The sequence below is a fragment of the Colobus angolensis genome, unplaced genomic scaffold (assembly GCF_000951035.1).
Source record: "Colobus angolensis palliatus isolate OR3802 unplaced genomic scaffold, Cang.pa_1.0 Scaffold15, whole genome shotgun sequence".
Taxonomy (NCBI): Eukaryota; Metazoa; Chordata; class Mammalia; order Primates; family Cercopithecidae; genus Colobus; species Colobus angolensis.
This window is the reverse complement of record NW_012114599.1, coordinates 4,915,051-4,927,341: the sequence shown is the minus strand read 5'-3', so window position 1 is coordinate 4,927,341 and position 12,291 is coordinate 4,915,051. Positions and strand designations below refer to the sequence as shown.

The window sequence follows — 12,291 nt, the reverse complement described above, 5'->3', positions numbered from 1 at the left end:
GACCTCCGCCTCCTAGGTTCAAGCGATTCTCCTGCCTCAGCCTCCCAAGTAACTTGGATTACAGGCATGCGCCACCATGCCCAGCTAATTATATATTTTTAGTAGAGACAGAGTTTCTCCATGTTGGTCAGACTGGTCTTGAACTCCCGACCTCAAGTGATCTGCCTGCCTTGGCCTCCCAAAGTGCTGGGAGGTGTGAGCCACCACGCCTGGCCAATTTTTGTATTTTTTAATAGAGACAGGGTTTCACCATGTTGGCCAGGCTGGTCTCGAACTCCTGACCTCAACTGATCCACCCGCCTCAGGCTCCCAAAGTGCTGGGATTACAGGTGTGAGTCACCACACCCAGCCAGATTATTTGTAAATATCTTTATTGAGCAAAATAAGATGTGGGCACCTTACTTTGGCTTCTAAAATATTGTTGGACTTTTTTGGGAATTTTCCTTGCCTGTGAAATCCCAAAATTTGGGAACCATTGTTTTAATTGAATGCACAAACTGGCTGGGCGTGGTGGCTCATGCCTGTAATCCCAGCATTTTGGGAGGCTGAGGCGGGTGGCTCACCTGAGATCAGGAGTTTGAGACCAGCCTGACCAACATGGTGAAATCCCGTCTCTACTAAAAATACAAAAATTAGCCAGGCGTGGTGGTGGGCACCTGTAATCCCAACTACTCAGGAGGCTGAGGCAGGAGAATCGCTTGAACCCGGGAGGCATGGGTTGCAGTGAGCCAAGATCATGCCATTGCATTCCAGTGAGACTCTGTCTCAAAAAAAAAAAAAGAACACACAAACTAGCAGGTTGACTATTTATTGATAAAGCCACAGATTTTTTTTGTGATTAATTTTTTTTGTTGCTGTTTAAAGAATGCTGTTGTATAAATAAACCCGGGTATAGAGAGACAGTTATAACCTCAGAAGAGCAAAGACTCGGAGTATTATTCCATCACACAAAAGGTCCTTTAAATCAAACGTGGATTTGAGTGAATTGGCAACATTTAAAATGTGTGGAATTTTACTTGTTAATACAGATTTGTAGCTTCCCTAGAATAATTAGATCTGGCCACCTTGAGCCCACATGCTGCTGGAGCACAGTGGCTGTGGCCCTGTGGGCACGGCATGAGCCTCTAGTTTGCCATCATCCCCACCATTTTCTACTGCCTTCTCACCCTGCCTGCTTCATTCATGCGAGTGTGCCATCCCAGTCCTGCAGGTTTTTATGTTTGCAACCTCATGCAAGTGCAGTCTAGGGACCACAGCACTGATGTCACCTGGGAGGTGGTCAGAAATGCAGAATCCCAGGCTCCACCCAAAATCTACTGAATCAAAACCTGTGTTTTAACAAAATCTCCAGGAAAATCATATGCACATTACAGTTTGAGAAGTCCTTTGAGAAGAACCTGGAACTTCAAGATCCTTTCCTCAACCAGATTCTGTGACTGTGGGCAAAGCTCTGAACTATTCACTGTGGCAACAGGTACGACTCACAGTGCCTAGGGTGGGAAGACAGAACAAAATCATATATTAAAATAGCTACTGCCGGGCGCAGTGGCTCACACCTGTAATCCCAGCACTTAGAGAGGCCGAGGCGGGCAGATCACGAGATCAGGAGTTCGAGACCAGCCTGGCCAATATGGTGAAACCCCATCTCTACTAAAAGTACAAAAAAATTAACTGGGTGTGGTGGTGTGCGGCTGTAGTCCCAGCTACTCAGAGGCTGAGGCAGGAGAATTGCTTGAACCCGGAGGCAGAGGTTGCAGTGAGCCGAGATCATGCCACTGCTCTCCAGCCTGGGTGACAGAGTGAGACTCTGTCTCAAAAAAGAAAGAAAGAAAGAAAAAAGCTACCATTATAAGGATGATTGTACAAATATATGACTCAGACTGGGCTGGATCAGTGTCTGCTGGACTGATGTTGGTGGTAGGGGGATGGAGGCTGGAGCTGGGCCTCAAACACAGGAGGGAGAAAATGTCCAGAATAAGGTGCTCACGTTCTGTAGTGAGGGAACCCTCGGCAGCACGGACCGGCTGGAGCACAGAGCCTGATTTGGAAATACTAAGAAAGCAATAAGATTGGAAATTTATTTTGAGCATAAACTGTAGCTTAGACTTCTAAGCTAAGATATTGGCATTTGTTCCCTTTATAATGATAAGCCATTGATAGCTTTAGAGGTCTGAAATGAGTGTTTTGAGGTTAATAGTCTGACAGATTGTATAGGGTCAGTGGGTTTTATTTTAAAGACACACATTCAGAATGGTTTTACACACAAGCCTAGATGTGGGTAAAGCAAATTCCTAAAGGTATGACACATTTTGTGTCTCTCCAACCTATATTGGCATGCATTTCTCTGATATGTGTACTCAGAGTCCCTGACCCAGCACCCATAGCCATGCTGAATCTTTCCTGGCTTTTTGTCAGGCCTTGCCATGAGAGTGACCATTAAAGGTCAGAGAGTCATACGGCTTCTCCCAGGGATACCAGGCTGGCCTGGGAATTGAGGAATTCACTCCGCATCCAAGAACCACATTTCCCCAGCTGTAAGATGGCAGAGAATAATGTTTGTGTCCTGATGAAGTTCTAACACACAGTGTTCTCAGATGACTGGCAGCATTTTGAAAGTAACATGTGACTGTGTAATTTATGCTCTTTGAATTTGCAGTGAGACTATTCGTGGCAGTACAATGTCTATCCATGCTCCTAATTAGAAGTTTTCCAGAACAGCTCATGTGTCTGAATTAGAAATATTTGTCACAGGGCATTAAATGTGGCATTTAGCTGTTGGGTGATTTTTTCAATAGAACTTTGTTAAAGACCAGATATAATGTGTCATTGTTTCTTTTGTGATTCTGGATTCTTTTTGAGAACTAAATGTTTAAGCAGTAAAGAGCTGAGACACCCTATGGGTAAGATCCTTTATAAATCAGCCCATTACACCGTGAATTCACTTACATTGTTGGCCAATGACGTCATGTAAGGATCAGATTATGCTTTTCTGTTTGGGTGTGTTTTGTGTTGATTTGTCAAGCCTAGAGGGTTGGCCACCAGGAAGAAGTTGAAATGGCCACTGAAATCCCCTAGCGGTGATTGTCACACACTTGGGTCTGAGATACACAGAAACACTTGCCTGTCATCAGGCTGAAGCTTTCAGCTCAGGCAGTACCAGTGCCTCTTGGAAATACATATGAAAGCATTTTTACAACTCAGCAACAAAATATCCAATAGCCTGATAAAAAGATGGGCAAAGGACTCGAACAGACATTTCTCCAAAGATGATATCCAAATAGCCAATGAGGACACAGGAAAAGATGCTCAACATCACCAATTTCATTAGAGAAATGCAAGTCAAAACCACATTAAGCTATCACCTCACACTCATTGGGATGGCTATTATCAAAATACAAAACAAAACAAAACAAAACAGAAAATAACAAGTGTTGATGAGGATGTTGCAAAATTGAAGCCCCCATGCACTGTTAGTGGGATTGTAAAATGGGGTAACTGCTATAGAAAACAGTATGAATAGTCCTCAAAAAATTAAAAATAGAACTACCATATGGCACAGCAATCTCACTTTTGAATATATATCCAAAAGAATTGAAAGCAGGGTCTCAAAGAAATATTTGCACACTCATGTTCATAAGCAGTGTTATTCACAATAACCAAAAGATGGAAGCAAACCAAGTATATGACTGATAAATGGATAAACAAAATGTAGTATACACATACAATGGAATATTATCCAGCCTTAAAAAGGAAAGGCCAGACACAGTGGCTCATGCCTGTGATCCTAGCACTTTGGGAAGCCAAGGCAGGAGGACTGCCTGAGGCCAGGAGTTTGAGACCAGCCTGGGTAACATAATGAGACCCCTATCTCTACCAAAAATAAAAATTAGCTGGATGTGGTGGTGCATGCCTGTAGTCCCAGTCACTTAGGAGGCTGAGGCAGGAGGATCACTTAAGCCCAGGAGTTCAAGGCTACAGTGAGCTATAATTGTGCCACTGCACTCCAGCCTGGGCAACAGAGCAAGATCTTGTTTATTAAATAAAAGGAAAGAAATCCTGTCACATGCTACAACATGTATGAACCCTGAAGACATTGTGCTAAGTGAAATAAGCCAATCACAAAAAGACAAATGCTATAGGATTGCACTTATATATCTACAGTGGTCAATTCATAGAAACGAAGTAGAATGTTGGTTACCCTGGGCTGAGGGGAGGCAAGGGGGCATTGTTTAAAGGATATATACAGTTTCAGATTTGCAAGATGAAAAAGTTCTGGAGATTGGTTTCAGGGCAATGTGAATATACTTAACACTCTGAACCGTATACTTAAAAATGATTAAGATGATAAATTTTATGTTTTTCTACTACAATAAAAAATACACAACAGATAATTGCATGAATAGCCCAATTTGTAGCCTCCTGTATCTATGCCCTTTGCCTTATAACTTCTTAGTCCCTTTACACACTGTCTCTGGGCTTAGCACATAAAGTACAGTCAAAAACAAGCTATGTAAGTTCTGAGGCTAGGTCACAAAAAGGATATCGCTTCTGCCTTGCCTGCTGTCTCAACTAGGACACTTAACATTTGGTACCAAGCCAGCATGCTGTGAAGACGCCCACAGTAGCCAACATGGAGACTACATTGAAGCAATACAGGTATTGAGAACAGAGACGCCCCCAGCCCCACTCCCCACCCAGCTGGCTGCCAGCATCAGCTCCACCAAGGAAGATATATGGATGGCAAATAAGCACGTGAAAAGATGCTCAACACCATTAGTCTTTAGAGAAGTACAAATTAAGACCATAATGAGACACCACTACCTACGTACTAGAATCACTGAAATTAAACAGACAACAGACCAAGTGCTGGCAAGAATGTGGAAGAACTCACACTCTCATAGGCCAATGAAGGCGACGCAAAATGATACTGTCACCTGTAGAGGGTCGTGGCTGCAAATTGTCCAGATTCTTGGCGTTTTGAACAAAGAATTGGACAAAACGCCCAGCAAAGAAAGAATGAAGCAACAAAAGAACGAAAGCAGCTGTCTCGCCTTTTGGCTGGGAGGAGGCCAACATGCAACTTTCTTCGGTCATCCCGAATCCGGGTTCATCCGACACCAGCCGCCTCCACCATGCCGCCGAAGTTCGACCCCAACGAGATCAAAGTCGTGTACCTGAGGGGCACCGGAGGTGAAGTCGGTGCCACTTCTGCCCTGGCCCCCAAGATCGGCCCCCTGGGTCTGTCTCCAAAAAAAATTGGTGATGACATTGCCAAGGCAACAGGTGACGAAGGGCCTGAGGATTACAGTGAAACTCACCATTCAGAACAGACAGGCCCAGATTGAGGTGATACCTTCTGCCTCTGCCCTGATCATCAAAGCCCTCAAGGAACCACCAAGAGACAGAAAGAAACAGAAAAACATTAAACACAGTGGGTATATCACTTTTGATGAGATCGTCAACATTGCTCGACAGATGCAGCACCGATCCTTAGCCAGAGAACTCTCTGGAACCCTTAAAGAGATCCCGGGGACTGCCCACTCTGTGGGTTGTAATGTTGATGGCGCCACCCTCATGACATCATAGATGACATCAACAGTGGTGCTGTGGATTGCCCAGTCAGTTAAGCACAAAGGAAAATATTTCAATAAAGGATCATTTGATAACTGGTTAAAAAAAAAAAAAACGAAAGCAAGGATTTATTGAAAACGAAAGTACACTCCACAGCGTGGGAGCAGGCCGAGCAGCGGCTCAAGGGCCCCGGATACAGAATCTTCTCCGGTCCAAATACCCTCTAGAAGTTTCCCATTAGCCACTTCATGCTCACCTCAGGTAAATGAAGTGGTAGCCCACAATCAGTCTGATAGGTTGCAGAAAGCAGCCAACCAGAGGATGACGTGGTTACGAAAGTTACACTCCTGTGCAAACATATGATTGGTTGCAGAAAGCAACCAATCAGAGGCTAGGGAGAAGTTACAAAGTTACACTTCTATGGAAACGGAGACTCGGCCCGCAATCAGTCTGATTGGTTGTGGACAGCAACCATTCAGCAGCTGGAGTGAAGTTACAAAGTTGCAAAGGAAGACTTCACCCGCAATCAGTCTGACTGGTTGCTGACAGTCAATTTCCCATGCCTGGCAGAAAAGGTGGGGGATTTGCAAAGGGAGTAGTAGCCTCTGGTCCTTTTGTGATTTAGGCATGGAAAATTAGGGTTTTCCTTTCAGTTTAGTTCTAGGAACGCTGAGTGAAACAGCCTTACGTTCCCTGACTTCAAACCCTATTCTCCTGCCTCAATACAACTACTTACCAAAACAGTTTGGCAGTTTCTTAAAAATTAACTATACACTTACCATATTATCCAGCTATTTCACTGCTAGTTGGTTCCTAAGAGAAAAGGAAGCTATATTCTTAGAAAGAGTTGTACGTGATTGCTTGTAGCAGTTTTATTTGTAATAGCCAAAAACAAACGAAAAAAATCTCACATGCCCACTTATAAACTGTGGTGTATTTTCTTTTTTTGTTTTGAGCCTCACTCACTGTCACCTAGGCTGGAGTGCAGTGGGGTGATCACAGCTTGACCTTCCGGGCTCAAGCAATCCTGCCTTAGCCTTCTGAGTAGCTGGGATTACAGGCACAAGCCTCCCCACCCAGCTAATTTTGTATTTTTAAGTAGAGACGGGGTTTCTTCATGTTGGTCAGGCTTGTCCCCAACTCCTGATCTCAGGTGATCTACTCGCCTTGGCCTCCTAAAGTGCTGGGATTACTAGGCCTGAGCCACCGTGCCTGGCCAGGAGCAGATGTTTAATAGGCAAAAGAAGGAGAAAGAGAAAGGAAAATAGCTCTCTCTTTAGTGAGAAAGAAGGGACTTCCAAGAGGAAAAGGTCAGCTGGTGGTGGACAGGCCAGATTTGACAGTCCAGCTTGAGGCGGCCATGTTGGATTTAGGTAGGGCTCACAGGTTTTTTGGGTCCGGTGTGACGTTTACATAGCACACATGGAAGGCTGGTGGCCCCAACCTAATCTTGTTATGCAAATGAACTCTCCCCTTGGCTGAGGCCATCTTGTCTGCTCCTTACTGTACGCGTGGCTGGCAGACAAGGGGAGATGGAGCCTCCATTTTGAACATGTTTAGGCCCAGGTAGTTCTTTCCTGTGGCATCCACCTGTGCAAGCTCCCAGTTTGCTTGTCTATGTCTGCAGCTTGACTTTACTGGCTGCTCTTTGTTAGAAAATGATCTGGTGCCAGGTGCGGTGGCTCACGCCTATAATCCCAGCACTTTGGGAGGCCGAGGTGGGTGGATCACCTGAGGTCAGGAGTTCCAGAGTAGTCTGGCCAACAGTGAAACCTGTCTCTACTAAAAATACAAAAAATTAGCTGGGCATGTTGGCGGGCACCTGTAATCCCAGCTACACAGCAGGCTGAGGCAGGAGAATTGGTTGAACCCGGAAGGCAGAGGTTGCGGGTGAGCTGAGATCACGCCATTGCACTCCAGCCTGGGCAATAAGAGTGAAACTCCTTCTCAAAAAATAAAAAATATTCAGTGGGCATAATTAATAATAATGAGAGGTATCACTGAGTGCATTCAATGAGCCAAGTATTGGGATTTACTCATTTTTAAATATAATTTGTCCAAGATTAAGTAGCTCCTTCCTCTATACCTCTATGCTATATAGTGCTTCTAAGCCACTCCGCAAAAGAAACACTAAGATTAGGGCCCCAGATAACTATCATCATTTAAAAGAAAAAAAAAACCTCATGATCAGATCAAATGATTCATAGAGCTGTATGTGCTCCTGATGAAAGGGACATCATAAATCATTACATTCAATTTTGTTGTCGTTGAGACAGAATCTTGCTCTGTCACCCAGGCTGGAGTACAGTGGCGTGATCTCAGCTCACTGCAACCTCTGCCTCCTATACTCAAGTGATCCTCCTACATCAGCCTGCCTCCTGAGTAACTGGGACTACATGGGTGCACCACCATGCTCAGCTAATTAAAAAAAAAATTTTTTTTTGTAGAGATGAGGTCTTACTATATTGTCCAGGCTGGTCTCCAACTCCTGGGCTCAAGCTATCTTCCCACTTTCTCTATTTAACCACGTATAAGAAAAATAATTTCCCCCCAAAGTCATTTTTCTTATACCTGGCTAAACAGAGAAAGCTTTAAGCTTTAAAAAATAGTTGTGGTAAAACATATATAACATTTCAGTGGCATTAAGTACATTTATACTGTTATGCAACCATCACCACTATCCATCTCCAGAATACTTTTCATCATCCCAAACTGAAATTCTCTGCTCAATGAACAGTAACTCCCCATTATCCCCTTCCTCCAACCTCCAGTAACCACCTTTCTATTTTCTGTTCCTATGAATCTGACTACTCTAGATACCTCATCTAAGTGAAATCACACTTGTTCTTTTGTGTCTGGCTTATTTCACTTAGCATAATGTCCTCAAAGTTCATCTATGTTGCAGCATGTGTCAGAATTTCAGTCCTTTTATTTATTTATTGGAGACAGAGTCTCACTCCCATCACCCAAGCTGGAGTGCAGTGGTGCTATCTCAGCTCATTGCAACCTCTGCCTCTTGGATTCAAGTGATTCTCCTGCCTCAGCCTCCCAAGTAGCTGGAATTACAGCAAGTGCCGCCATGCCTAGCCTTTTTTTTTTTTTTTTTTTTTTTTTGAGATCAAGTTTCACTCTTGTTGCCCAGGCTGGAGTGCAATGGCATGATCTCCACTCACCGCAACCTCCACCTCCCGGGTTCAAGCAATTCTCCTGCCTCAGCCTCCCGAGTAGCTGGGATTACAGGCATGTGCCACCACGCCGGGCTAAGTTTTGTACCTTTAGTAGAGCCGGGGTTGAGCCATGTCGGCCAGGCTGGTCTCCAACTCCTGCCCTCGGGTGATCTGCCCGCCTCAGCGTCCCAAAGTGCTAGGATTACAGGTGTGAACCACCACGCCCGTCCCGAGATTTTTTTTTTAAACCTCTGTACTTTTACCCTTTCTTCCTTGGCTGGACTTTGTCCAGCCAGGTTTATTTATAAACCACACAAAGTTCATTAACAAGACCAAGCATTCAGCAAGCCACTCTTCTACCTCCCTTACTGGAGTAAGTCAGTGAGACATGGCTGAAGATAAAAGCAAGAGAGACTCCATCGGGATGAATATGAAGGGATGCCAGACAAACAACGGGTTTGTCCATAATGAAGACATTCTGGAGCAGACCCCGGATACAGGTAGCACAGCAGGCAACCTGCAGCACAGCACCATGAGCATCCTTGGCTCCCAGGAGCCAGACTTCAAGGGCATTCAGCCCTACGCGGGGATGCCCAAGGAGGTTCTGTTCCAGTTCTCTGGCCAGGCCCGCTACCGCATACCCCGGGAGATCCTCTTCTGGCTCGCCGTGGCTTCTGTCCTGGTGCTCATCGCGGCCACCATAGCAATCATTATCCTGTCTCCAAAGTGCCTAGACTGGTGGCAGGAGGGGCCCATGTACCGGATCTACCCGAGGTCTTTCAAGGACAGTAACAAGGATGGGAACGGAGATCTGAAAGGTACATGCCCAGAGATTGTTCAGGGTGGGTGCCAGGAAAGATGGGTTTATGGTTCTTTCGTTCCTCGGAACCAAATTATGCCTGGGTTGTTCAGTAAGCACATTCCATTATGAATGGTCATGCTAAGTTGCTCCTTGTTTATGATATTCTTAGAAAATCACTCAGCAGAACCCAGCAGTTCTTTTACTAGCCAAAAGGCTATTTGCTGAAGGCCTTTGAGCCAAATGAGTTGTTTAATTTATTGCCCACTAAGTACATATAGTTGTTCAGTCATCAATTCTAACTTCTTACATAGAGCAGCCTTCCTTCTAAAATCTATGTCCTGTTTCTGGAAACTTTATAGTTGAATATGTCAGGGTGGCAGTTGGGAATTGCTTTCCCAGTATACGAAGTGGCTAGTTTGGCTGTGTGGCTGGGAGTTTATTAGTGAATAGAGCATAAATAATATTTTTTTAAAAAATCAAGTTATATCTGTAAAAAGTATAGGCTGAGTCTTAAAGTTTAAATTCTGAGAAAAGGTGTAGCAGTATGCATTCGTCATTACTTGAATTAAGGGTTGTTTAAAACCATGTCCATATTAGTATGAAACTGAAGTAAAGAAATAACCAGGGGTAGTGGTACATGACTGTAGTTGCAGCTACTTGGCAGGCTGAGGTGGGAGGATTGCTTGAGCCCAGGAGCTTTCAGCCAGCCAGCTTAGGCAACATAGGGAGACCCCCATCTCCAAAAAAAAAAAAAAGTGAAAAATTATTTTTTAAAAGCTAAGTTAATAATTTCTTGGGGGGGGGGGGTTATGTGTAAAACATCCTTACAATACATTGCTCAAACCAGAACATACCTAAGGGTAAAATTCTGCCAGATGGCAGGCATACACTGGGAACTTCTGAGCAAATTGGTTAGTATGGTCACTCTAGTTCAAGGCAACAATACGAAACAAATAAGGAAACTAACAAACTAATGTTTTACAATGTTAATTGGTTTGAAGAAAACAAAACAGGATGATATGAATGTGGAAAGTAGAAATGGGCTTAATGTATCTTTAAAATGTTACAAATGAACTCTTGAAACCTGCAACTTTCCTTAATCACTAGTAGAAGGATTTTCTTTTTCACACTGGTATCATTCTCTCTCTCTCTTTTTTTTTTTTGAGACAGAGTTTCACTCTTGTTGCCCAGGCTGGAGTGCAATGGCATGATCTCAGCTCACTGCAACCTCCGTCTCCTGGGTTCAAGCAATTCTCCTGGCTCAGCCTCCTGAGTAGCTGGGATTACAGGCATGCGCCACCATGCCTGGCTAATTTTGTATTTTTAGTAGAGACGAGGGTTCTCCGTGTTGGTCAGGCTGGTCTCGAACTCCTGATCTCAGGTGATTTGCCTGCGTCAGCCTCCCAAAGCTCTGGGATTATAGGCATGAGTCACCGCATCCGGCTGTATCATTCTCTTTTAAAAAATTGTCCTGCGTTGTCACTCATTGAAGAAGAGTGTATGCATCCTTTACGGTGCAGCTCAAACCCATTGCCTTCATTATTCTTTCTTTAGCTTCCCTAATCAGACCATGGGCTCCTCACCCCAGACTCTTTGGCTTTGGATGTGTTTCTAGCATCCTTTAATCCTGCCTTGAGTGACTCCCTTTCCCCAGCACATGACCTATTACCTACTGCCTTTTGCACACAGCAAAAGCAATGTTCTGACTGAATAGACCTAAAGCCCTAAATCCAGAGATACATTTACCACTTCCTGGCCCTGCCTTCCTAATAATCTCCTTCTAGAGAGGTCCAACATTCCTATAAACATGGTGGTTTCTAATCAGCTCTGACGTTTGTCATTTCCAATACCTATTCTCGGAGAAATGTTTTACTTCCTGCAATCCATAGGCATTTGTCTTTGAGGTTGAGGGGATTTCGTTGTTGTTATTATGAAGATCCCATTCCAGCTTTAAGTCTGGTTTTACTGATTGCCCTCTCTCCCCTTGAAGTGTGGGGTGGGATCCCTTGTTTACTTTCTGTCTCTAGCCATTTTGTTTTCATCCTCATGTTCCTTTGTGCCTCATCGTAAGATATATTGTGTTGCTGTGCTGGCTTAGATCAAAACTCTTGTTGCCTGTTGAGTCTCAGCTACTCGGGACGCTGAGGCAGGAGAATGGCGTGAACCCGGGAGGGAGAGGTTGCAGTGAGCAGAGATCGCACCATTGCACTCCAGCCTGGGCGACAGAGCGAGACTCCGTCTCAAAAAAAAAAAAAAAAGCAGCCTGTTATAGGGGAAGAGCCCAGATCCCAGGTGTCAAATGACTGTGTGCTTTGGAATTAGTGACCTTCAGCCTGCTGTGTGGCCTCTGACAGTCTGATTCTAGGAAGCCACATCAGGATTACACAGAAAGTTACTGGAGATTGAATACTAGACTCAAGTTGCTGAATATGCATTTAGGACTCTGAACTAGAAGGAGAAAACACATTATCTGCTCATTATCCTACAAAGTTCCAAATACAAAGTTTCATTTCCACATGTCTTCTCAGCTAAGCCTAAAATTCTCTTCTGTATAAATTCCTGGCTTCCTATATAAGTGAACAAGGGAGACAGTCCGAATGTAGCAAGTTCAAAGGTGGTCTGAGAGCGCACAAACTTACCTTCTGTGTTGCCGTTACACTCCTTCTCAGACCCTGTGCGCTGACAACGTTGATCACCTTTTCAAATTAATTGATGTATTTACTTATTTATTTATATTTATTATTATTATTA

General features: G+C 44.2%; 1 protein-coding gene and 1 pseudogene across 2 annotated transcripts in view; both read left to right on the top strand.

Annotated features, from left to right (window-relative positions):
- The first annotated feature begins 5,037 nt into the window (after positions 1–5,037).
- On the top strand, positions 5,038–5,656 carry LOC105507417 (annotated as a pseudogene). Its single transcript, XR_001001093.1, has one exon. The product of XR_001001093.1 is annotated as a 60S ribosomal protein L12 pseudogene (transcript).
- Positions 5,657–9,066: 3,410 nt separating this feature from the next.
- Positions 9,067–12,291, top strand: part of SLC3A1 (solute carrier family 3 (amino acid transporter heavy chain), member 1) — a 44,123-nt gene continuing 40,898 nt past the window's right edge. The window contains exon 1 of the mRNA XM_011936025.1: positions 9,067–9,556. Coding sequence (XP_011791415.1) covers positions 9,127–9,556 — 430 coding nt within the window. The 5' untranslated portion in view covers positions 9,067–9,126. The remainder of the gene's footprint in view (positions 9,557–12,291) is intronic.